Consider the following 24,898-nt stretch of genomic DNA (forward strand, 5'->3'; position numbering starts at 1 on the left):
GCACCCATCTACTAGTGATGGGACAGGCCTATATTAGCCAGGCAATGGAGGAACGTAAATATCAGAAAGGTTCTGATATGCGTTATGATCTTAGGCATCCACAGAAAACCCCATTTAGGCTCAAAAAATAGCACTTGCTTGATGGGAAATTATTAACAACTCTGTTAACATCTACCTAGGAGAACATAACAACTGGAAGGCTTTCTGGATTGCCAGCTGATAAACCTGTTATGAAACCAGCTGCTGAATTTCCCACTGTATACAGTCATAGAACGGAATCATAGGATGGCTGTAGTTGGAAGGGGCCTCAAAGATCAGTTAGTTCCAACTCTCCTGCCACAGACATAGTTGCCAACCCCTAAACCATGCACTAGAACAGGTTGCCCTGAGCCCATAAAGCATCTTCCCTAAGATCCCTGTCTGGATTCTCTCAGCAGTGCAAAGGGAAGAACCTTCAGTCAAGGTAGCGCAGCTATTTTAGGGAAGATACAAACTGAACTATAAAGGGAGCCTGGACTCTTAGCATTAAAGAGCTAAAGCGAGGCAAGATTAAATACAATTCTCAGGGCCACTTTGCATGTCTGACATAGTTAATGTTCCTCAGGTGTTAATAATTAATTCCTGTGGACTTTCCAACGCACAAAATCCATATAGTAAAACAGAAAAATCTGATACGTGGATAAATATAACCTTGTCTAGTGAATTTTCTACTATGATTAAACTGAAGTTCACCAACACATTCTTCCCAGAATGCACCACAGTGACCAAAATGATGAAAACTTAACTTAAAATATGATTATTTATCATGCTAAGACACAACTTTGAGCAAAGTGGCTGTTTTTAACCAACTTAATCGTAATAAAGACCATCTTCAATGGTACAGAGAAATCTTACCATATACAGCAAATACATCTTTTATTTCCTTTATAACGACCCTCAGGGCAGACTCAATACCATAATTATTAGCCATGGCATGAATATCATTGGAATAAAGTCTGTTCAGGTCCAAAATCTGAAAGCAAAAAGACACAGATATAAATTAGGACAACAGTAGCTTTATTTTTCCAAATCACTTCAGCTAAGCTCAGTAAGCTAAAATAACTTCTACCCACCTTTCACCTTTCATTAAGTGAACACCAACAGCAAGGCAGTACCTCAGAGCCAAATACAGACAAAGACGACTCTGGAGATTTAATCTTTATACACTAATACCACAATCGAAATTCAGCAGAGATGGAAAAAAATGACCCTAATTTAGAAAACAAACAAACTGACTATTCCCAGCAGCAGGACACGGTCAAGTCTTGCAAGCAATGTCACAGCCAGCCAGAACCTTCTTTTAACAAAAGCAGTAGAAAAGATGTAGCATAAAACAATCCTCTGTTTGTAGAGTTATGGGCTAGATGGCATAACAGAACTATTCATCTCCAAGCACTGCAATTCATTGAGATGGAAGAACTCCCTCAAGTAACATTTATAAAGACAGTTACAAGCACGGTGTGGAATTATCTGTCATTAGATCCTGGGCTGCTGCACAAAATAACGATTTATAATCTACCCTTGAGGAAAGACTCTGATGAGCTCTGAACACATCTGGGAAAAAAAGCAGAGAAGGAAGAAAGCTTAAGAGCTGAGAAGGCTACACAACAGCCCTGCTAAGCTTAAATGGCACCCGTCATCCACCACCTCTCCCTAGAACACAAAGGACCATTCAAGTTCAAGATTACGCACAGATTACATACATCAGAGTATCTGAACAGCTCTGCAAGATTTATCCCTTCAGTTTGCAGAATGAGTTCTTTCTCTCCTTTCTCATTGGTACTTTCATTCAACAGGCATCGTGTGATCCCCTTCACTTCATGTATAACCGTGTTCCGTGTTAGAGAAAGAAGCAAAGAGGAGATATCAAAGTACACCTTCATCAATGGAAGCGCCAATGAAACCTAAAAAGAAAAAAAAGCAACACAGTGTTTATGCTCAAAAACCAGCCTGCTTCCTTTTCAGGAAAAAAGCAGCCAAGTGGGATTATCCTAATTGCATGTTTGGGAACAAAAGCATCCAACATGATTTACAGCTGGGCAACGCCAACATGAACAGCACATCCCAGGGCCATTTATTCACAGTGCTTTCAAGCCCTCACAGCTTATACTAATAGGGTTTTCTCCCCTTCCATCTTCGACCTTGCAGGAGGACTGTGGAAGTCTTTCAGTGCCTACAACTTGTTTGATTTTGCTGCATCTTCTTATAGTTTCGCAGCACTGGGATGGCTGATGAGTCATAGCTGAGGTCAAAGACAGACTGTTGCCAGGTGTTTTTTTGGGAGGAAGGATATAGGAGTAGAACTGAGGGAGGACAGACAGCATAAAAATAACTGGTTAGATATGAAACAGGAAGTTTTATTTCTAGAAGTGTTAAAAGGTTTTTTTCAAAACAAGGAGAGGGAAATGTTTCTCATATATGAAATTCATGTTCCTGCTAGATTTTTCCAGCTGCCACCATTACATTTGATCACGAATTCCTGTCCTCTCTTATTACTGTATCAAAAAGTTACAGAACTCCAGCTTTACTTATCCTAGAGTCCTCTATGAATAAACGTGCTTTCCATATGAAGCTCCCTTCCTGCCTTGTAGACACGTTCTCAGCCTTTCAGTAGTCCAGCCAATTACTTTTTTCCCCCCACCAGGATTAAAACAACTTAAACATATTAAAAAAAGCTTAATCAGGGGATCTGTAAGTCAGAGGCTTCCTTAAAATGGCATTAAGTACACTTGTGCTTCAGCACAGACTTCAGCTTTTCTAAGAGATACACATCACAAGAGCTGCAAGCAATCACTGTGCAACCACACAGTTGTTTCCAAGTACTATCTTACCTCACACCAGAGTTCATGTTCAGTGTCAAATGTGTAGTCCTGTATGGATGGGTGGCTGTTCAGAACAGCATTTACTCGCACCTCTGCTGACTTCAGTAATTTATCTCTTTCTTTTTTAGTCTGAGACATAAAGGAAAGCTGTTGAGAATCATTGCCATCTGCTCCATTTTGATCTTCTTCATCAGCATCTTGGGCTTTCTCTTCCTTTTCTGATTCAGCTTCTTCATCTTCTGGATTCTCGGCAGCATTTTCTTCCCCATTCTCTTCTTCACTCTCATAATCAACCTACAATGAAATAATGAGGCACTTATCTGAGCCAGAACGTGCAGAGAAACAAAACACATGGAGCAATTTTATGCATAAATCTTCCCAGCAGATGTGTCGCAAGTACCTTGCCTGTACCATATGGCACAATGAAAGCATAGCTGTTGTAAAGAGAATAATGCAACAGATGCATCTCAGTCTTCACTTATCACAGAATCATAGCTTTGGAGTTTGCTTTGATGGAAGTTTTCCTGCCTATGCAGATCAAGGCAGAGGAAATAGAAACAAAGCACAGTGCTGAGCACCTATGAAGACATTACCTCTTCTTCCTGGTTCCTCCTCATTTTTGCTTCTGTAGCATCACCATCCCCTTCATCAGGTTCTGCATCAACAATATTTTCTTCTTCCTCACCTTCTGGAGCTTCTTGATTATTTTGTGCCTAGAAATCCATAATAAATGAGATAATCAGAATCAGACTGACTCTGCTAGAATGCATGAAATCCATCAGAAGCCTTTAGTTACGCGTTTGTAATTTAACAATCCCATCCATCTTTAAGGTAAACATTCCCTCTTTAACATTAAAGAAGGAATTCTATAATGCTACGCTACTGCTCTGTTTATACGACAGCCCTTACTGAGAAAGACGTGACAGAAGAAGCATGCAAAAGCTCTTCAGCAAACAAATTATCTTTCCCCAAAGGTATTGGCAAGCAGTTCTGTAACAGGATCTCATTCTGGGAGAGCAGTAAGCTTTTGTCTCACTGAAGCTAAAACAAATATGCATTCTCAGAGTACAGTCTTAAGTAAATGAGGATATTATCTACAATAAAATGGACAAGGAAATAGTTGTTATGAGAATACAAAGATAATTTATGCATGAAGAAAATAATTAATGAGTAATTTAGTATTCACACATTTAGTGTCTTATCAAAAAAGGCTATGCTTCTCCAGATTCTGGTTTCAAACACAGATAAAGAAGTGAAGTACTGAGCTCAGGTTAATGTGCTTCTGTACCTTGTCTCCAACTCCTTCTAAATCTTTACAAGTTGCTTTGCGGGTACTGACTTCAGTAAAAGATGACATCTTGGCTCTCTTCCTTTTAATGGCTTCCAGGAAAATCTTAAAGAATCTGAAAGAAGAAGCAACCCAAAATATCTAACCTCAACTACACTGATTTTAAGTTGTCAGAAAACGACTTAACTGTTGGCCAGCAGGGACAGGGAGGTGACTGCCCCTCTCTAGTTGAAAGAGGAAAGATTTAGGTTGGATGTCAGGGTTCTTTACTATGAGAGTGGTGAGGTGCTGGAACAGCTGCCCAGAGAGCCTGTGGATGCCCCATCCCTGGAGGTCTTCAAGGCCAGGTTGGATGGGGCCCTGAGCAACCTGCTCTAGTAAATGGGGAGGTTGGCGGTCCTGCCAGGCAGGGGGACCTTGAGGTCCCTTCCAACCCGGGCCACTCTGCGATCCTCTGGAAACAAATATATCTTAAGAAGCCAATCAACTTGTGATCGGTAATAATTCTTTGGTGGATGCAAAAATATTCCTAGAGTAAGGAAAATAATGTTTGTTTGGCCCTTTCCCACTTCCTTGAGAATAAAAATTTGGTATCAAATCTCTTATAATGGTGGGCAACCCTACACATAGCAGGGGGGTTGAAACTACATGATCATTACGGTCCTTTTCAACCCATGCCATTCTATGAGTCCATAAATGTAGCCATGTATCCAAAAGCCCACAATTTAAGCTCACCTGAATAGCAAAATCAGGGCACCACACTGACCTTCAGAAGAGACTGGATTTTTATTTGTTTAAAACCAACAAGCAAAATTGTTATATGAAGTAACTCAGTATGAACACATGGCCTGAACAACAACAACCACCACCAACAACAAATGAAGTCCTTCCTCTTTTCAAATGTTAGAAAACAAACAACAACAAAAATCACAAGGTTCGTTTAAGTTCAATGCCAGCATCAGAGGATACCTAAAGCACATTGAAAATAAACACCTCAACATCCAAAGGTATGGAATGTGATGCTGCTTGTATAGGCTCTTCTCACAAATTACCTCATGTGTCCAAACCACAAGCTTTATGCTTTTATTGCTCTCTCTTTTTGTTTTGTAACATATATACATTAACTGTGTATTTTATATGCACCCTAAGACAAATCCACTTCACTCAGTGTGGTCCAAGCAAGCAATAAGGTTAGTCATCCCTGGTCAACCTCAACAGAATTCTGCATTGCATGCAAGCCACTGATACCCAGGCTTGCTCAGGACAAAAAGCAGCTGTGTAGATGCTTCTGCTAACACACCTTCAGGACAATGCTGTACTGAAAACCACAGCAGTGGTGATAAGAAACATGCAGTGATCCTTAGAGCCCACAGGAGGTCAAGAGAAGAGAAACATGTGAAAGCAAACTGACCTTGTTTCCATGAAGTGTAAGATGTACCTGGGCTTCACACACTTCTCCTCTTCATAGCATTCATGGGGCAAGAAGCAGAATCTGATTTTGTAGAGGCGATGGCAGTTCTCCTTGTTCTTTAAGTGCAGGGATTCCTCCAACTCAATTTTCTGCAAGACCTACAAGCAGCAACAGGTCTGTTTTGGTGAAGGCACTTTATTTACTTCCTGCAACTCCAATGCTTTCCATATGAGAGCAAAATTACAAAAGACTAATTGAAAAACTTTTCTGTAGGCTTTGTGGCAGTTCCTGGGGAAGATGACTCTCCTTCACTGAATTCTTTTTGGCTTCAACTTCTGCCAAAGATTGATTTAGACAACACTGGGAGAACAGCCTGACCCCTCATCCCACTTTTTCACATGAGCTCATGCTCGGTGGGCCAATAGCTTCATTTTATTGACCTCCATTCCTTAGTCACTGAACATAACCCCAGTATTTTAGCAGAGTTGAGTCTTAACTCTGTCTCTATTCTGACTCAAGGAAGCAAGACAGAAGATAAAGAATGCAGGAGAGCACAGAGAAGACTGCACTCTTTAGAAGTGATGGAGCTCAGAATTGATCAGACTTTGGTGCATCTGTCTCTGATGTGCACTCTCAAAGGATACACTGCATAGGTGGCTCACCTCAGCTAAGCACACTCTTGTGAGCTGTTTCTTGAGCTGTTTCACCTTCTTGCGAGCTTTCTTGGTATTGAGCACAGGAACACTCATCATTGGTGTTTTAATATTTGCACTGGCTACCATCAAGATTTCCCGTAACCTTTAAATAAAGAATGGTCTTTCAAATTAAGCAATAGAAGCACTATGCAATCAAATCAACATCTCTTTCATTTAATAAGACAGCAGGCAGCAGCATGTTTATTTAATAAGCCAGCATGCAGCAACTGCCAGTCTCACCAAAATCATACGTATCAAGAGCTGCGGTTACTGCTGCAGCACTCCTTTGCACTTCCCTGGTTCCTCATCAGGCACAGCACAGCAGCAGCTCTACTGATCCCATTACATTATCATTCCAATTACGGGAAGAAACCAGAGATGATAATAAGTTGTTCCCAGAAAAGAACTAATGAAGCCTGCTTCCTACAAATGCATAACGTATGCTCCTCTTGCCTTCTCTCTCTCCTCTGCTTCACTGAAGTAACACAACCATCTGCCACCTAAGACATCAGCCTCACACACAAGGCCAGGGTTAGCATCTGTGCTACTAAAAATGATGACTGGCTGGCAAATGTGTATGCTGGCAAAGTCACTGCCAGAAAATAGAAGAACCAGGATAAATGCTGTTGCTATAAGCCAGGTCCTTTTCTGCCTAGCTGATGGTAATCCTAAACCTACAAGACTTTGTCATCATTTACAGTGATATTATGTATTTATTTTTTAAATAAAAGACAACCAGGTTTAGAAGTTAGCAGGGGGAAGTAAGGTGAGCAGAGAGCAAATCCACACAGCATAGTTGCCTTAGGGTTATTCTGTAGTAAACAAAATACAGAAACAAGCCATTTGTTATAAACCAGGGAAGGGTAAGGAACCTCTACAGTCATTTTGTTTCTGGAAAGTGAACCAGAAGCCACAAAACTGTAGAGTGTTGAAGTATTTCTGAAAACACACAATAAACTGAATTATCATTGGCTCTCAAGAATACGCATCCCTGCCATTAAGACAAAGCACTATTATTTATCTGCCAAAAATAGCTAAGGACCCAGGGAGAACACAGGTTTCTCACCTTGGAATACCCAGCGTGACATTCATTTCACCTCTGCCAGCAAAATGGAAGGTGTTCAGAGTCATCTGTGTGGAAGGCTCCCCAATACTCTGAGCTGCAAGAAGACCCACAGCTTCTCCTGGGTCACAAAGAGACCGTTGCCACTTCAAATATAACAAATCCTTTAATCTGAAAGATGTGACATAAGCAGAGGTTTAAGTTTAGTGAGTACAAAATAAAGAACATTGTATAGCCCAAAACAGGGCTGAAGCCAATGAAGCTCTTTCAGCCAATTTCTTTTGGTAGCCTTTGGACAAATCCCTTTCAGAAACCATAAAACTAGATATCATCATCTAATTTGAGAGAGATACAGCCCAGTAACACAAAACCAGGGCCCAGGCAAGTAATACTTTACTTCTACTGCTAATTCTCATGTTATCAAACGACAATCTATTTACACTCACTTCCTTATCTCAACTGTCTCACTAATTCTAGGTTATGGCAAGAACATATTTTCATTTTTAACTGTTACTGTGAAGTATTGTTTTATATGGTGAACACAAAGATGCTGCTGTTATTTCATGAAGCCTTTACCCAAGTCCTTACCAGCATGAAAATCCAAGCTTGGAAGGAACTGATAACCCAAACACCTCTCCATTATGCACTCCAAAAACATGGTTTTCAGGAACCGTTCTGAAATCCACAATGTTTGCCTCACAAAAGGTCACAACAAAAGCAAGAGCTGATAAAGTCTTCTCACCATTAGCCAACTCAGTCCACAAAGAGAAATACTTTTAATGTCTTAGCACAAAGAAGTGAGCACAGAAGTTATTACCTATCAGATGAAAGCGCTGGCTGCACGCAACCTCCTCCGTCCTTACATTCTCGTTTGTTGATATAATCTTCAACTCCATTTTCAAATTTTTCTGAAACAGATGCAAAGTAGGAATCTGGACGCCAAACTGCAAGACTTGGGTCAGGACACTTCATGGCCTTCTTTAGATACTTTCTTCGTTTCTTCTCATCTAGCTCATACCACATCTTCAATAACTGAAGAGAGAAATTTTTAAGCAGGTTGGTTAAGCCACAACAGGACCAAAACAAAATAGTGTCACTTCCACCAGCAATCTAGCAAGGGAAGAAAGAAAAGCTTATCCACAGAACACTGTATGTAACAAAATAAAGAACACATCAACTACAAATACGCTATTCTCCATTTCATTACACACTTTTGATCCCAAATGTCAAGATTCTTTACACACTTGAAATAGATTGTCTATCCATAGAAACTACCTTAGAAACCAGTGAAACAGAGTTAAGAATGCTTTTAACTTTGAAATGAAACCTCTCGATGTACTTAAATCTTTACTGCTAGCTGACTCACCTATCCAAAACTGACATAACGAAGGAACTTTTCTCTTATAAATTAATCTGCACCTATGATTTCAGCATTGACCTTAAATACAGCTTGTATCTTAATTATATAAGCTGACCTGTCCTATTTCTATTCTTCAGTTGGCCAGTCTTTCAAGTCACGTTTCAAATGTTTCATTTAATAGTAGAAAAAGTTAGCAGACTTTGATAAAAAAACAAGGGGGGAGGGAGGGGGGAAGAAGTCAATGCAGGAAATGAGCTAAATATATATTTTACAGGCTTTTTGTTTTATGAAGGAGAAATTAGCTTGTCACGTGGTAGTCTGCACACAGAGCTTTATGAGCTTATATACACAGATATATATTTTTATCTATATCTATTTATCTGTTGAAAGAAAGAACAAACAAACGCATGAATCCTCAAGTCAAATTGTTCTGGATGTCATTAGACACACCAATAGCAACAACAATAAAAAAAAGCCAGCACAGCTGAATAAACATCCCAGTGACATGTGCAGCCAAGCTAACGGAAGTTACATATCTCAACACCTTCCATTTGGAGTTCTGTGTAAACTGTCCACATTGTACCAGGACAAATTCCTTGTGAAAATATAGCTGTGAAGCAGCACCTGTTTGCACTTCATGGCCATACATTCATTCAGTAGAAGCCAAAACATACAATCAGTGCCCTGATGTACAAGAGTATACAAGCACACTTTTTGAAACAGTAGACAGGGCTGGTTTGAGAGCTGTATTCTGTGTGCAACAGCCACAGGCTGTTTTCTAAAACCAGTTTTACCTGGGAGGTTTTGGCCTCTGCCCTAAGCTCTAGGGCCCACAGACTTAAGTATCAATAAATTAATCTCAGTTTCATTACCCACACAACTGATATATGATCCCTTTAAAACCTGGGAAAGTTACCTGTGAAACACACAGGGACAAATAAGTAATCACTGGATCCTGCATTCTGCAAAGTTTTTTTTTTTTCCTTTTCCTTTGTTTTGCTTTCTTAAGGGCTAGGCCAATTCAATTGCTTCTGTGTTACCTGTAAAGTAGCAGGATCTCTTCCGTTTTTGCTTTCTCCTCCTGAGATTTGTGCCTTTACACTTGCCATTTTCTTCTGGGAAAACAATAGAAAACCTCCTTGTCTTTGCACAGAGTTTTGGTGCCTGGCCCACCACTTTCTGATGGCTTTAAACTGCTGCTTTGCTTGGTGAGACTCCATCCTTGCTAAGGCTTCATCCAGATGGTTCGTCTTTTGAATCACCTAGAAGAAAGTTATCTGTGGGATTACTCCACTCTCTACACTCACAGCAATTGAAAAGGAGCAAACTGAATAAGGTCATCTACTGCAGCTCTAAATGTTCTGCTGTTGTAAAACAATTCTCAAGTCCATACATCTTTACGTGACTAATACCACCCTTTAGTAAGTAGTGACTGAAATGACACAAAAAAAGCAAGTCATCAAATGTGAAAACTTGAACAAAACATCATCTCTGTTGATGTGAATTCAACTGCAGTCTTAGAAGAGACAATGAGACTTAACAGTCACTTCTGTATTTCAAATACAGTGACAAATGAAACACAGCATAGTCTGACAGTGACACACCTCGCTAAGAGATAAGCTTAACCACGGATTTCAGTCCATCCATTTACACCACATAATTAACATTTAGGTGTTCTACCTCATAGTTGTCAGCAATGAAAGGAAACTGCTCGGGTTGTAAGAACTGAGTTTTAGGGATATCGAGCCCATCTTCTCCATACAAAAACTGCACCACGCTGCCATCGCTGTCCCGTACAGTCAGGTCATACTGAACCACCAGTCCTTCCAAATGCTTTATGATACACCTGTCCCAAAGGAGAAAAGAATTACTGAGGCTACAAGGTAATAAGGATGATATATAACCCTAACATGAAAAACACTGTTTCCAGTAAAACCTTAAGTGCACCTTGGAAAAAAAAATTCTTACAGACATGACATGCAGACAAAACGTACATTAATATTGCAAAGCTTCCTGCATGATTCACTGGCAATTTCCTTGGACTGAAGGGTCTTACAATGAAAAAGCAATCCTTTTTTCCTCTATTTCCATCATCACACTGAATCAGTGGAGTGCAAAAGGAGGCAGGAGTCCTCTCTCAGAACCCCTTATCATCTCTTTCATAATTTAGAAGCTCCACCTTCTACATACTGCAGACGTGGTCTGGATCAGGATCCAGAATAACAGCCTCTTACCTTTGTAGGTACCCAGAACGGCTGGTTTTGACAGCAGTATCCACCAGACCTTCCCTGCCAGCCATGCAGTGAAAGAAGAATTCCTAAACACAAAAACAATTCCATCAGCATTCTGCTGACAGGTACACCAAAGCTGGTAATTCATACTCTTTCTGAAAAGCTGTATTTGAAAATACAGTGAATATAGTTGATTTATCTGTAATAGAAAAAAAAACCTACAATAGCAAGATCTACATAAATTCCAGTATAAGCACGTAATGCTATAATGGTATAATAGCAGGATGGCAAAGTCTTTGGCTACAGCAAATGAGAATGAGCCCAAATACAGCAGCCACAGATACAGAAATGAAGGAAAAGAGCTGCTCAGCTCTGGAAGGCCTCAGGTAAGCAGGGATCTCCAACAAGAGATACCCTCACCTCCACTGCCAACCCTTAAATAAAGTACAGGAAGGGATGGATCCTGGCTCCATCCCTTACAGTCACTCAGGTGCTCTGCTTGTACCTGAGCTCCCCTGGGTTGGTCCTGCCTTCCCACCAGGTGCTCAATCACTTTTTCAGGCGATGACTTAGCACTTCCACTAAAAGCAGAAGGTTTATTAAACTTACAGAAGGTTTGATCCCAGTGAGAAATCTGCCAGTCACAAATCCTCCTGAGCCAGGGGAAAAATCATACGGTTGGAAACATGGCAGAGATTTGCCAGATGGCATCAGTGGGGGCCTTCGACCTTCCAACTCAATTTGGCCCAGCAAACAAGAAATCTACATTTGAACAGGAAGGAAAAAAGGAAACATCATTTTTTCCATCAGCATTTGCTCATGTAACTGAAATATTTTTTCCTTGGAAACACAGTGAATAGAAAAGTTACTTGCCAACTAAATGTTCTTTAATTAAATGCTGAGATGCTCAGTGAAGGACCTTGCTAATGACGGACAGTAAATGCATGTGGATCATATCTGGTCTTTTTAAATGAAGTTGTTCCAGCACCTTGACTTGAATTCAACACTTTCGCTCTCATTCCGTATTAAGTATTTCAATACAAATTCATGTGAAACTAAAATAGTGTAAATATATTGGTCCCCACATTACTGCTACTTCCAAAGCCCACAGTAACCATTTTGCATTGCTATTAGATAGCCACAGAATAACTCTTCAGTAATGCGCACTCTAGTACAAATTATACCAAGCTGCTAAGAATTATGACTGTCATTACCTGTACTGTATTTACAGTGGATCCTTTGGCTCCTGACTGTACCATCAATTGCAAATTGTTCTCTGGAAAGCACCTATGCAGACCAAATGGCATACAAACCTATAGTTGGGGTATGGTGAGGGGGACAAAACAAGACTATCATTAATAAAATAATAAACACAATTAATTCCTGTTAAAAGCAAAGCAAAGACTAACTGCAGACATGCCTGTTTATAATTTTAAAAGGGTTTTGCATATCTCATTCAGGAAGGAGAAGGTTGAGGGGTTCTGGGAAGGCGGTATGTGAAGCCTTATGCTGGAGACAGATGGAAAGTTTCAGCCTCCAGAACAGTCAGTCACCCTGCATCAACATGAAATTAACTTAAACAGAAAGGCTCTAAACAAAATTAGTATATACAGATGCCTCAATGCCAACCTTGTTAACTTCATTGTTGTAATTGTTTACTTCCTGCTTGAATTTCAGGTCAACCATGTTAAAATCCCTCTGGTCTTTGCAGAGATGGGCATCCTGCCATTTCCCTTGGACATCTTCACATGATGCTGTTTCTGGCAAATTAAGAGCTGCTCTAACAACCTGAAAGTAAAACGCGTTGTTGTTTTCTTTAGGTGCCAAGCAAATGATTACATAGGGCAGGATTTACGAATTTTTAAATCACTGGGAAAAAAAAGTTGTGCAAAACAGACTTACTTCAATGCCACACTGGCTTGACTTTCTGATGATTTTGCGTCTTTTGCGGTCTGCTTCAGGTTTAACCAAGATATCTTCAATCCCTGTTAAAGACAGACAGACCACAGTGACCTAAACCAAAAAAGAACTGGGAAAGTGTTCATTGCTTCCTGCAGAATTCACTAGAAATGCTCACTAAAGTGTCTAAAACACATAATAGAGACTGAAAGAGATGCATTTAACTTTTAAGGATGTATAAGATTAAATGCTGGCTAAGAGAGACTGCAGAATTGCTGCCCTTGGAGATGTTCCTAAGAGGAGACAGCCCTGCACAAGCTCACCTGGCAGGACTTGCTTTGAGCAGAGAGTCCCAGAAACCTCTCTCAGATTAAATGATCCCAGTGCTCTACATGTACTACAGCTGGGGAGACGAGTGGGAGCTTTACTACTGAGTTGTACAAGTGAACAAAGTGTGAACAAGGCAAAGGTGCCTATGGCCCCATTGCATATCCCAGCATCTTCAGAGTCCAGTCCCTCCTCTTCTCCTCCCATTACAACTTTGTTTCTTCTACCTTGTCCCCTTTTGAACCTTAACTCATCTCAGCATCTCACTTTGTTCAGTCCTGAACCATCTCACCTTCACTAGACATTACTCTCCTGCTCCAGACTCGCTAATCTTTTCCTGATGTTTTAATTAGCTAATGATCTTTGCTCACTAACTCTGTCAAAGTAGTTTTTCTACCCTCGCTTCAGTGAATTTAACTCTTAAATTTAACACTGCAAAGCATCCGTATAAAAACACCCCGCAAAGCTCTACAGGCCCTTCGAAGTATTTAAACTATTGCGGGAAAACAGTGAGGGTCAATTTTTTATTCACCACCAATTGCATTTTTGTATGAGTTGGCAAAGCTGTCGTGAAAGTCAAATATTTACCAAAAGGTTTACAGCTAAAGGAGATACACAAGGCTTTAAGAACCCCTCCAGGTCCTGCCATTTCACTCGTCAGTTTTTATGGCTTATATGCAACCACTGAAGTAAAAAGAAGCATACAGGCCAATAGGAGATTGTATCTAATCAATGTTTAAATACAAGATGTTTATACCCTACCTATTTTCATTAGACAGGACTGATGAGAGAATTTTAAGGACATACTCAAGGTTACACCTTATTCTTAGAAGGCAAACTATGTTAAAATAAGGAGAGAGGAAAAAAAGGCTGCCAGCGATCCCACTCAAAGACAATGTCTTGTGAAACTATTTACAGAACTCCTGCCATGTATTCTGCCCAACAGCATTTTCTTTACACCCCACGAGGTTCTGCAGTGCAGTGCAGTAGTGGATAAGTCCTTGTGATACTCACCCATTGTAAATCCCCTGTAGAGCTGCAGATAAGCAGTAAAGAGGCGTCCTAGACACGTTAGCACTTTTCCACTGGTTTCACCCCCATAGATTTCATAGCAGCAGTGGACTAGGCCATAGGCAGAGCTGCCGAAGTGAGCTTTGTCCAACACACCACAAAGCAATTCCCCACTTCTAATAATAACCTGTAAAAGAAAACACAATTATTCAGGAAGAACACCACCACCACAAACTGGTGAAAGGTTAAATATATTTACCAATGTTACCCACTTACCACAAAATGGCTTGGGTTGGAAGGGCCCCAAAGATTACCTAGTTCCAACCCCCCTGTTGCGGCAGGATTGCTAATAGCTACATCAAGCAACAGATCAGGCTGCCCATGGCCCCATCCAGCCTGGCCCTGAACACCCCTGCATCCACTGCATTTCTGAGCAGCTTGTTCAAGTGCCTCAGAATCCTCTCAGTGAAAAATTTCCCCTGGCATCTAATCTAAATATCCCTTCCTTTAGTTTGAAGTCACTTCCCTTTTTACTATATCACTATCTACCAGCGTCAAGAGTTTATTTCCCTCCCATTTATAATCTTCCTTTAAGTATTGGAAGGTTACAGTCTTCACAGCAAAAAGAAAACCTCTAATATCATCTATATTATTCCACTTATAAAATAAAACAATGAAGATGTGGTCTAACAAAACAAGATGGAGTCTGCATTAGTCAGGATCAGAAGAGAGTTTCTCTTGACACCCAGGCCTACCCTCTAATCTCTACCTTCTGTTAGTAAATATCTTTAAGAGTCTGTTGTTAACTTTATCATCCTTCTGTTTTCCCCCTCTCATTCCTCTACATTACACACATTTATATCAAAATGCTTCCCAGCCCAGCCACCAGCATACCTGAGATTCACACATTGAGTCAAGATTTAGACCACTGTTTGCAGGTCCCTTCATCCAGGCTTTCCCATCTATCTTAGCTTTCCCAGTCAAATTCAGTGGGACGTGGTTTTCTGGAATGATGTTTATTAACAACGTAGAAACAACCTATAAATAAGCAGAAACGGCGAGAGTTATTTGTTCCCCCTATTTCCTTCTCCGAGTAAAGAATTTGGCAAGCAGGAGAAAAAACAATGTTCTATGCATAGGAGCAAATCTTTAAAAGCTCAGAAATCTACTACTTACTAGACAGAGCATGCTTATTAAGTGAAAAGATACTCTCACAGCTCCATCTGGAACATTCACCAGGATCTACATGGTGTTTCTTAGACAATAGGATCCAGCTTTTCAGCAGCTCCCAAGAGCAATGCTCTTAATATCAGTGTTCTGCTTACTTTAGAACAACCAGCATTCTTTACTCCAACAAATGATAACTACCTGCTTTCCTGTCCATAATCGTTGTGGTTTCATAATGGCAGGAGGAAAGGTTTTAATTCTTCCTTTTTTGTCTGTTAGTCCTCGATAAACAAGCTCCATATATTGCTCTCTTGTGAAAAAGCAGCCCCGGATTGTCATGCTAACTCCAGAAATCATGTGGTCCTGGATCAATCCAGGAAGTGGTTTGCCATCCTACAGAAATATGGAAGAAAAAGGATTTGGAGATAATAGGTCAAGATCTTTACAGTAAAACTCTTCTGGATGTTGAGAGTTATAAGGAATAAGGTTGTTCAGATGTGAGAGGTGTTCTCTAAACAAAAGCAGGGCTTGGGGAGATGAGAAGCAAGTAACAGAGCCTGAACAACAAGGATGTGCTGAGGGAAACAGCACCTTTGGCAACAGAGACAGAAAAGGAACTAAGAAATAAAACAAACCCCACAAAGAACAAGTTTAATCTCATTAATCCTTAGAGAAAACAACAACAAAGTATTTTAAACAATGTGACTTCGTGTGGGAATAAGTTTTGTTTACCTTTGGAACTAGATACTGTTCATCAGTAAAGGCTAAGGTGTAGGCCTCTGCTCTACCCAGCTCATTCTGTGGGAAATGGGCGTTCATTTCATCACCATCAAAATCAGCATTGTATGCCTTGCAGTTGGCATAGTGGAGCCTCAGCACCTTCTCTCCAGGCAGGATTCTGGCCCGGTGAGCTTGGATGGAGGGTCTATGAAGAGTGGGCTGACGGTTCAGTAACAGGACATCTCCACTTTTAATATGACGGCAAACCTGCAAGAGGATTTTTGTTTCTATTTATCAAGTGTTTCCATGCAGGTCTCAAAAAATAACACACCTTAAAATACACATGAATCCCAAACACTTTCCTTCTAGTACAACAGTCTGTGCTGAAGTTTTAAAAGAATGAAACAAGAGTAATTGCTCCCAAATCTCTCTGCTCTCCACCAAACCACATTCAATGACTGCATGTATTCCATTAACACCCACAAACCACAGTGATCAATCCAAGGTAACAGCATTCAAGCCATATCCCATTAACCTCTCTTCTCCCTTAGCAATACGGGGATCAAAGGTGAAGAAAAAAAAACATACATTTTCTCATTTGTTTTGTAAGTCATCCTCCTGATAAAAACAGCCAATATGAAACTGTGTTTGAGGGACTGACAACTCCAAAAGTCTCAGAGAAGTGAATTTACAGTAGATGCAGTTTTACAGTCATGCCCCTCAAAATTACAACTCCCCAGTCCAGCTCTCAGTAATCACACCAACACCTGTGAGCACCCCAGCCAATCTCACTGTAACACTCAATCTGGGGCCTTATGATAGGGTGTAATTTAAGGAAGATGAAATTAACTGCTGCAAAAGTAATGACATAAAGTAGTATTTTACCTCTCATACTACAAAGACTGCCCAAAGACTGTAAGAGCGCTGTAAGAAAGACTACTCAGCATCTTGGCAAGATGAATGCCACACAATGCACATTAAGAGACACTAAAGATGAAAAAAATGGTTACTAAAACTCCAAACAGCACAAAGCTTTTCCTCTCACATAGCACTTTAACCTTTCCCAAGCCACATGCTGAAAGACAAGATAACCTCGCTCAGGGAGCCTTTGTGAGCAGTCCTGAGAATCACCAGCAAGAACAAAAAAGCCAGCCATAAAGAGAAGGGTTCTGATAAGCCAAGTCTTTGTCATACTCACAATCTTCAGTCCTGACTGGGGTGCACCTGAAGAAGGTGTGAGCAGCTGCTTAGCTATGGCTTCCCTCTGGGTCAAGCTGCTTGCACTCAGTACTGTACGAGATCCATCTTCATTAATGACCATGGAAGCCCCAGGGTGAACCTTTGGGCCATTTATGACAGCCTGCCTCAGCTCTTTGACATTCCAGGGAGTGACAGGCTGAGGGTAGGTCAGTTTGGTAGCAAACACCTGGATCAGAAGGAAAAGAGGAGAGAAACAACTAGTTCAGCATTTGCTTTAAAAATTATAACAACAAATTATTGAGAAAATAGGGCTGACCATTAATTGATCAAATGTAAACAGAAATTCCTCCTCAACCTACTGTCATACCAAATGGATATATTTCTGCTTTAAAATCTGCACTCTAAGAGCAGTAAACTACGCCCTTCTGATTTTCAAGTGGAGCAGAAAAGAAACACTGCCATAACCATCAGGCTCACTGTTCTCATACAGGCAAGCAGAAAAGACTGTTTATAAGTTCAGGATTGGTTTAATCTCTGGGACTCATTAAAGATGAAGGCTGTGACAAACCTATGGGCCTTAAGGCTGTTGGGCCTGTTACAGGCTACACTGTACAAAGATCAACATTGAAACAGGACCTACTTATGAAACTTGTACTAATTTATTAACGATGGAAGCAAGGGCAGCTTTTTCTTTTTCCATCCTCTTTCCTAGGCTTAGTGTTTAGTATAACAGTAAGAATTTCCTGCTCTTCAATGCACCCTCATTAACACAGTGGTAAGGTGGAAAAAAGTCTAGATAAACCCATAAACCTCTCCATTTTAAACTGCTTACTATGTAGCTGAAAACACTGCTGTACAGTTTATTACATAAGGAGGTACTCCTCTATTTCTTCTTACCATGGGAATGCCAATCTCATTGGTACCAATGTACATATCAGGGCAAATGACAGAACGAGCTGCAAAATCCACACGTTTTCCCATCATGTGCTTGCGGAACAGTCCTTCCTTTTTCTCTAATAGCTTTGAAAACAAAAGTTAACAATTAAATAGTGAAAGATAAAAGCACACAATATCAGGCAGGTTCTCAAGACATAACAGAAATGAGCATCATGAAAACGCCAACATACTGAGCATAAATATTTCACTTGTTTCTTATTCTATCAATTTCTTTCCCTTTAGCAACTAGTGATACACAAAGACCAGACTTTAAGACCACCCCTCTGCTACCCACCTGACGAATACCAGGGTACTTCTCAGTCATTAGTTTGTCCATGTCACTGTCGAACACAATGTTGACGTGGGCCTGAAGACGAATCCAAGCGTTATAAAGCTTGTCTGCAATGGTCTGTCCTGGAATCGTTGCCAGCACAGAACGGTCCAGAGGCTCATCATTCTCACCTGTCTCCTACAGAAACAGAAAAGACTTGGATTTAATAAAAAAAACTTGCTAATTATCACATTACATAGCAAATGCAACTCATCGATGACATTGATTTGAAAGATATGTTAACATTGCCACTACAGCTAAGTGTTCAGAGAGGTCTGCTGTGAAGATTTAGAAACATAAAGAGACCTTCAAAGATAGCAGCTATATTCCAGCAGCATTTTAATAACTGATTGATTGGCAAACAGTCCTCTTCCCAAATTAGCTTTTTTACTGGCTGGTCAGTATGGGCTAAGAGCCACCATGCTACTGGAAAGCCCAATATTAACATAAAAACACAAATCTGACAGCTTGCATCACTTCGTACTCACAGACCAGAAATAATCCGTATACACATTTTAAGGGCACATCCCCACCTAGTGGTGACATCCTCAATAACTAAAACATATTAAAAATCCCGACACTTCAGGATGTAAACCACGTCCAGCTGAAATTGCATCCAATATCAAAGAATTCTTAACAACACAATTTATAAACAAATTTAAAAACAAAAGTGTTCAGCACGTTTTGTGATTTATTTCTGCCATGTAGGTTATGTGTGTTGGTTAAACTGCACTATTCTTTACTCCAAATGAGATACAAGACGCCCCCTTGTCCTGTCGCTATCCACCCTCATAAACAGCCATTCCCCCTCCTGTTTAAATGCTCCCTTCAAGTACTGGAAGGCCACAATGAGGTCTCCCAGGAGCCTTCTCTTCTCCAAGTCAAACAAGCCCAGTTCCCTCAACCTTTCCTCATAGGAGAGGTGCTCCAGCCCTCTGATCATATTAGTGGCCCTACTAGGCTTAGGAGATACAGTAGCTTCCTTCTTCACCATCATTCATTCAACTGTAACCATATATCAAAAAAGCAGATAATAAGATAACCAGCAACTCTTACTGTTTGGATGTCATGTTCTACAATTTTAATTGGCTGGCACTGTTCTTTTGCCATGAAAACCAAGAGCTTCCTGATCAAGGTGGCATCTTTCATGACAGCCTGCAGGTTCACAGTCTGACCGTTCGTAAACATCCGGTCTCCAAAACGATTTACAGGACGATACCTATGGCAGATCAAAATCATTTTAGATCAATTAATGTTGCCAAAAAGTAATGTAATAAACCTCAGGCATTCTGAGGCATTATGAGTCTCCTATGCATGAAAAACAACACCCATTCACTTACTGCACTGAGGCAGTCATAAAGAGGAATGATTCCATAACAAGAAATTCTACTGCACTATACAGCATATAATATTCATAGATACTAAGCATAAATATTTCCACTTATTTCTTATTCCATCTTCTGGCTCCTTAGGAGCTGTGCTAAACCCTATGACTTCTTTTGTGCTTGTTTGGGGAACCTTTACCTTGAAGGTGGAACCACAAGCAGATCTAAAAAGAACATGTCTGGGCTGAAAGCTGAGTCCTTATGGGGATCCATCCCAGGGAAGAGGTAACGTAGAAAGAAACCTGAAGAGATAAACACACTGTTACTGCTTTGGTTTGGGAATTCAAACCCCCAGACACAATTGGTCAATCAGGTAAAAAAACTCTGCCAAATTAAATACTAGAGAGCTTGTTTAAAAGAACATTTAGGCCAAAATGCTTTAAAAAGAATACTATTGTTCTTTTTGGTCACAGCTTTTTTTAGAAACAAATGGAAACGCAGAGCATAACAAAAGAAAATATGGCAGAAGAGCTGGAAGAAACAGTCCACAGCTACTGGCTGTGACTACAACATGAAATCCTTCAACTTTTCCGTCTTACTTATGCACATTCAGTGCATGGGAAACTCAAAACATTCAGTCTTTAACTAATAAAACCATAGGGAACAGTAAGCACAGAGCCACACGGACATCACATTCTCCATAAGAAACAAGCAAGCCTTGAGAAGCAGCAATTTGATAACAGCTGATCCAACTAGGTCACCAAATGCTCTGCCTTCACTAGGAACCAGCCCTTCTTGTCCCTAAAAATCTTTCAACCAAAAGCTCTCAAAGCAAAAGGTACAGATTTGAAAAGGAATTCACACGGGAACCAACATTACCTTCATTCTTCCACAGAGCCAAGACAAACTTCTTGGCAGTCATTGGTGTCAGGTATCCTCTCTTCCCTAACTGAGTTTCATCAATCACTATAAGGAGAGAAAAAGAAAGGGGAGGGGGGTGAGAATAACAATAAAAAATACAATCAGTTAGTTTGAAAGGTTTATTATTGTTTGCTTACAGTGGTGTTTCCAGCAAGGGGAAAGACTGAAAACGGCAACAAAAGCATTTATTTGGTGTGTTACCCTCCTTTAAAGTAGTGTCGTTAATTTCATATCCCGAAATAAAACATGTTAATCAAAGAGTCTTCTCAGTATTGAAAAAGCAAGCCATTTATGTGGCTGCTGGATAAAAGTATAAGTAACAACTCATCCAAAACAGCTGAAGCATGTTTTATCTGATTAATAGCAAACTGCACCACTATTCAAATGATCAAAGCAAAAATGAAGAGTCTGCCTATAGCTCAAAAGGACAAGCAGGACTCAAATATTCAACTGAAATATCTTGGTCTTTGATAACTGATGGGGGGAGATATTTCTTAGTAATACTTCATGTGTGAATGTTAGAAGGGTCTATAAGAATAAGGCAAGCTATTCTAACTGTGGCAACTCCCCTGACTCTCCAGAATGACTATTTAAATCACTAACATAACAAAATAAACCACTGGATTATGAGCTGCTCTAAGGAGTTTAGAAACAAAAAGCCCTAAGTAGTATTCTACAAGCTTGTGGAGTCACAGAACAAATGTCATTGAATGTGTCACAGAATAGGAAGCTAAAGCAGACACCTAGAATTTAATGGAAATTAGGTAATCTACTGCTGAACCTACTGAGTTGTTTCGAGTACAACCTGCCCCTGTACTCTGCATTGGTGAGGCCTCACCTCAAGTACTGTGTTCAGTTTTGGGCACGTCAGCACAGGAAAGACATGGAGGTACTGGAGCAGGTGCAGAGAAGGGCAACGAGGCTTGTGAAGGGCTTGGAGAATCAACCCTATGAGGAGAGGCTGAGGAAGCTGGGGCTGTTTAGTCTGGGGAAAAGGAGGCTGAGGGGAGACCTTATCGCCCTCTTCCAGTACCTGAAAAGTGCTTAAAGTGAGAGTGGGGCAGGTCTCTTCTCACTGGTGACAAGTGACAGGATGAGGGGAAATGGCCTCAAGTTGTGCCAGGGCAAGTTTAGGTTGGATAATAGGAAGCACTTCTTTACAGAAAGGGTAGTTAAGTACTGGAAAAGGCTCCCCAGGGAGGTGGCTGAATCACCATCTCTGGATGTGTTTGGATGTGGTGCTCAGGGATATGATTTAGCAGAGGGTTTTTAGAGTTAGGGTACTATGGTTAGGCTGCGATTGGACTTGATGATCTTCAAGGTCTTTTCCAACCTGAGTAATTCTATGATTCTATTCCTTTCTTTTTTTATGATTTGTTTTTTTCAATGCACAAGTCAAAAGCACATATTCATTGCTAGGAATCTGTCCATCTTAAATCAAGGCAAGTAATTGCAAACGTATTTGAGCAGAAGACAAACATCTTACCTGCTGGTTTATCCATGATACCTTCCTGTCCTGCCTTACGGAACACTGTAGTAGGATAAGTAACTATCAGTTTGCTGTTATGCTCTTTTCGCACCAGGGATCTCCTTGATCTTAAAGAAAAACAAAACACAGAAAAGAGGCTTAAAATATTTGACTTCACACCATCTATTTAATTCCTCACGTAACTAAACTTACCTGCAGTTTGGGCATTTCTTTGAAGTCATATGTGCTTTCCAGAACTGGGATATCAATTTATTTCTACACTCACAAACATTTTTCACCTGGTGAGCAAAAACAGAAAACAAAGCATCTTTCATCCAAAGCTCATTGTTACTCCAACTTTGGGACAGGGGAGAAAATACATATTACAGTTCAAAACTCAAGAACCAATTCTAGAGTCCGCATAATCAAATACAGACTTCCTTCTGCACATTGTTATATGACAAGGATAAAATCTGAGGTCCCAGCAGGAGCACTGACTCTACTTACATTTGAACATTGATTGCTCAGTTCTTGACTTTGCAATATTTCATCAACATGACGATTTAATTCTTCTTCAATTTCTAGAGCTGTTGCACCTTCACATTGCTCTAAAAACTGAAAGAAATAGCACAGGATATAGATAAGTTTATAATTACAGCACCATTAACTTAAAATAAATGAATGGAGAAAGACGGACTACTTGCCCTATTTAAGACGACTTCAAGATCGTGGACAGCTTGAAGCAACCCATGCTCCAGAACCTTCAGCTGACATAGCAGCAAATGAACCACAGCTCGAGTACATGTCAGCATATGACAATTTAAACAAGAACCTCGAATTAGAAGGTAAAGTTTCTGGAACAAAAAGAGAGGGGAAAAAAGTTATTCTGGTAGATTGATTAGCTTGCACATGTGCTGTCACTCAGTGTAATGCTATAGAAACATATAATAGGATCTCACAAGGTTGGAAAGGACCTATAAGATCATCTAGTCCAACCGTCCTCCCTTTATTATACCTACAGAAAATCCCTAAACCATATCTCTAGCTCTCTATCCAGACACCTTTTGAACACTGCCAGTGATGGTGACTCCACCACCTCCCTGGGCAGCCATTCCAGTGCCTGACCACTCTCTGAGAGAAGAAGTTCCTTCTTATGTCCAGTCTAAGCCTCATCTGATAGAACTTATGGCCATTTCCTCGGGTCCTGTTTGTTGCTTGGCAGAAGAGGCCAGTCAAGTAGTCAATAAGTCAATAAGTAGTCAAGCATCATCTACTTTGACCCAGGTTTCTGGAACATGAGGACCTGCAGGTACAAATACACTAATATCTCTATTGTGAGCTTGAACAAGACCTGAATGTCCAGAAAACTCTAGGATAAAAGTAGGTGGCTGAACACAATACATTGCTTCAGTTGTGAGACAATAATTCAGCATACATACGTCAAAAAACAGAGGATTGTAGACAGTCAGAGGCAGTTCTATATGGCCAAAGTGCCCTGGGCAGTTGTTGAAGTTCTGCATGCACGTTGCACACGCTTCTTTGGAATCAGGAGGCCCCAGAGCCAGGTCGTACAATCCATTAACAGAAGGATTCCCCACGTTATCCAAATACTGAGGGTTTGTTATGGCTTTTACGCTCAGTTTCCTGAAGTAGAAAGAATACAAAACAGCGGCAGGAAAATAGATAAAAACAGGAAATATATGTTAATGTTACGACCAGGATTGACCTCTGATCCTATCACACACAGAATCAGAGAATGACCTGGGTTGGAAGGGACCTCAAGGATCATGTAGTTCCAACCCCCCTGCCTGGCAGGGCCACCAAACATACACCTTTACTAGATCAGGTTGCCCAGGGCCCCGTCCAACCTGGCCTTGAACACCTCCAAGGACGGGGCATCCACAACCTCCCTGGGCAGCCTGTTCCAGGGCCTAACCACTCTCCTAGTGAAGAACTTCCCCCTAACATCCAACCTAAATCTTCCCTCTTTTAACTTAAAACCATTTCCCCGTGTCCTGCTATTGTCAGCCCTTTCCAAGAGTTTACTCCCCTCCTGGGAGTAAGTTCCCTTCAGGTATTGAAAGGCTGCAATGAGGTCACCCTGCAACCTTCTCTTCTCCAGGCTGAACAAACCCAACTCCCTCAGCCTGTCCTCATAGGGGAGGTGCTCCAGCCCCCTGATCATCTTCCTGTCCCTCCTCTGGACCCTTTCCAAAATCTCCATATCTTTTTTGTACTGAGGGCTCCACAGCTGGACACAGTACAACAGATGGGGCCTCACAAGAGCAGAGTAGAGAGGGACAATCACCTCCCTATCCCTGCTGACCACCCCTCTCCTGATGGAGCCCAGGATCCCATTTGCTTTCCGGGCTGCCAGAGCGCACTGCTGGCTCATGTTGAGTCTTTCGTCCATCAGGACCCCCAGGTTTTTCTCTGCCGAGCTGCTCTCAAGGACCACTCCTCCCAGCCTGTACAGGTGCCTGGGGTTCACCCGAGCCCAGCTTTCTCACCTGATCTCGTCGGCGCTGTACAACCCGAAGGACACCCTGGCGAACCTCCACCACGGCACCACTTTGGGCGGCCTCATGGTCCAACACAGCGCTCGGAACGGCCGGGCAGCCACGGGCGGAAGCACGATGTGCCGGCGGAGGAGGAGGAGGGAGAGGCGGGGCCTGGAGCAATAC

At 41.0% G+C, this 24,898-nt stretch overlaps 1 protein-coding gene across 1 annotated transcript in view; it reads right to left on the reverse strand.

Moving 5' to 3' along the window:
- POLR1A (RNA polymerase I subunit A) overlaps positions 1-24,896 on the reverse strand; it is a 28,217-nt gene extending 3,321 nt beyond the window's left edge. Inside the window, exons 1-32 of the mRNA XM_015862578.2 lie at positions 24,725-24,896; positions 23,654-23,858; positions 22,919-23,068; positions 22,722-22,829; positions 22,428-22,513; positions 22,233-22,342; positions 20,705-20,791; positions 20,025-20,127; positions 19,557-19,719; positions 18,465-18,638; positions 18,131-18,253; positions 17,232-17,459; positions 16,046-16,300; positions 15,515-15,706; positions 15,041-15,184; positions 14,150-14,333; positions 12,812-12,894; positions 12,539-12,697; positions 12,124-12,222; positions 11,519-11,671; positions 10,913-10,995; positions 10,359-10,524; positions 9,719-9,940; positions 8,136-8,350; positions 7,322-7,489; positions 6,223-6,358; positions 5,561-5,718; positions 4,150-4,264; positions 3,455-3,574; positions 2,871-3,155; positions 1,743-1,943; positions 895-1,012 (exon numbers count right to left, since the gene is read on the reverse strand). Coding sequence (XP_015718064.1) covers positions 895-1,012; positions 1,743-1,943; positions 2,871-3,155; positions 3,455-3,574; positions 4,150-4,264; positions 5,561-5,718; positions 6,223-6,358; positions 7,322-7,489; positions 8,136-8,350; positions 9,719-9,940; positions 10,359-10,524; positions 10,913-10,995; positions 11,519-11,671; positions 12,124-12,222; positions 12,539-12,697; positions 12,812-12,894; positions 14,150-14,333; positions 15,041-15,184; positions 15,515-15,706; positions 16,046-16,300; positions 17,232-17,459; positions 18,131-18,253; positions 18,465-18,638; positions 19,557-19,719; positions 20,025-20,127; positions 20,705-20,791; positions 22,233-22,342; positions 22,428-22,513; positions 22,722-22,829; positions 22,919-23,068; positions 23,654-23,858; positions 24,725-24,801 — 4,870 coding nt within the window. The 5' untranslated portion in view covers positions 24,802-24,896. The remainder of the gene's footprint in view (positions 1-894; positions 1,013-1,742; positions 1,944-2,870; positions 3,156-3,454; positions 3,575-4,149; positions 4,265-5,560; positions 5,719-6,222; positions 6,359-7,321; positions 7,490-8,135; positions 8,351-9,718; positions 9,941-10,358; positions 10,525-10,912; positions 10,996-11,518; positions 11,672-12,123; positions 12,223-12,538; positions 12,698-12,811; positions 12,895-14,149; positions 14,334-15,040; positions 15,185-15,514; positions 15,707-16,045; positions 16,301-17,231; positions 17,460-18,130; positions 18,254-18,464; positions 18,639-19,556; positions 19,720-20,024; positions 20,128-20,704; positions 20,792-22,232; positions 22,343-22,427; positions 22,514-22,721; positions 22,830-22,918; positions 23,069-23,653; positions 23,859-24,724) is intronic.
- Between the last annotated feature and the right edge of the window lie 2 nt (positions 24,897-24,898).

The sequence above is a fragment of the Coturnix japonica genome, chromosome 4 (genome assembly GCF_001577835.2).
Source record: "Coturnix japonica isolate 7356 chromosome 4, Coturnix japonica 2.1, whole genome shotgun sequence".
In the NCBI taxonomy this organism is placed as follows: Eukaryota; Metazoa; Chordata; class Aves; order Galliformes; family Phasianidae; genus Coturnix; species Coturnix japonica.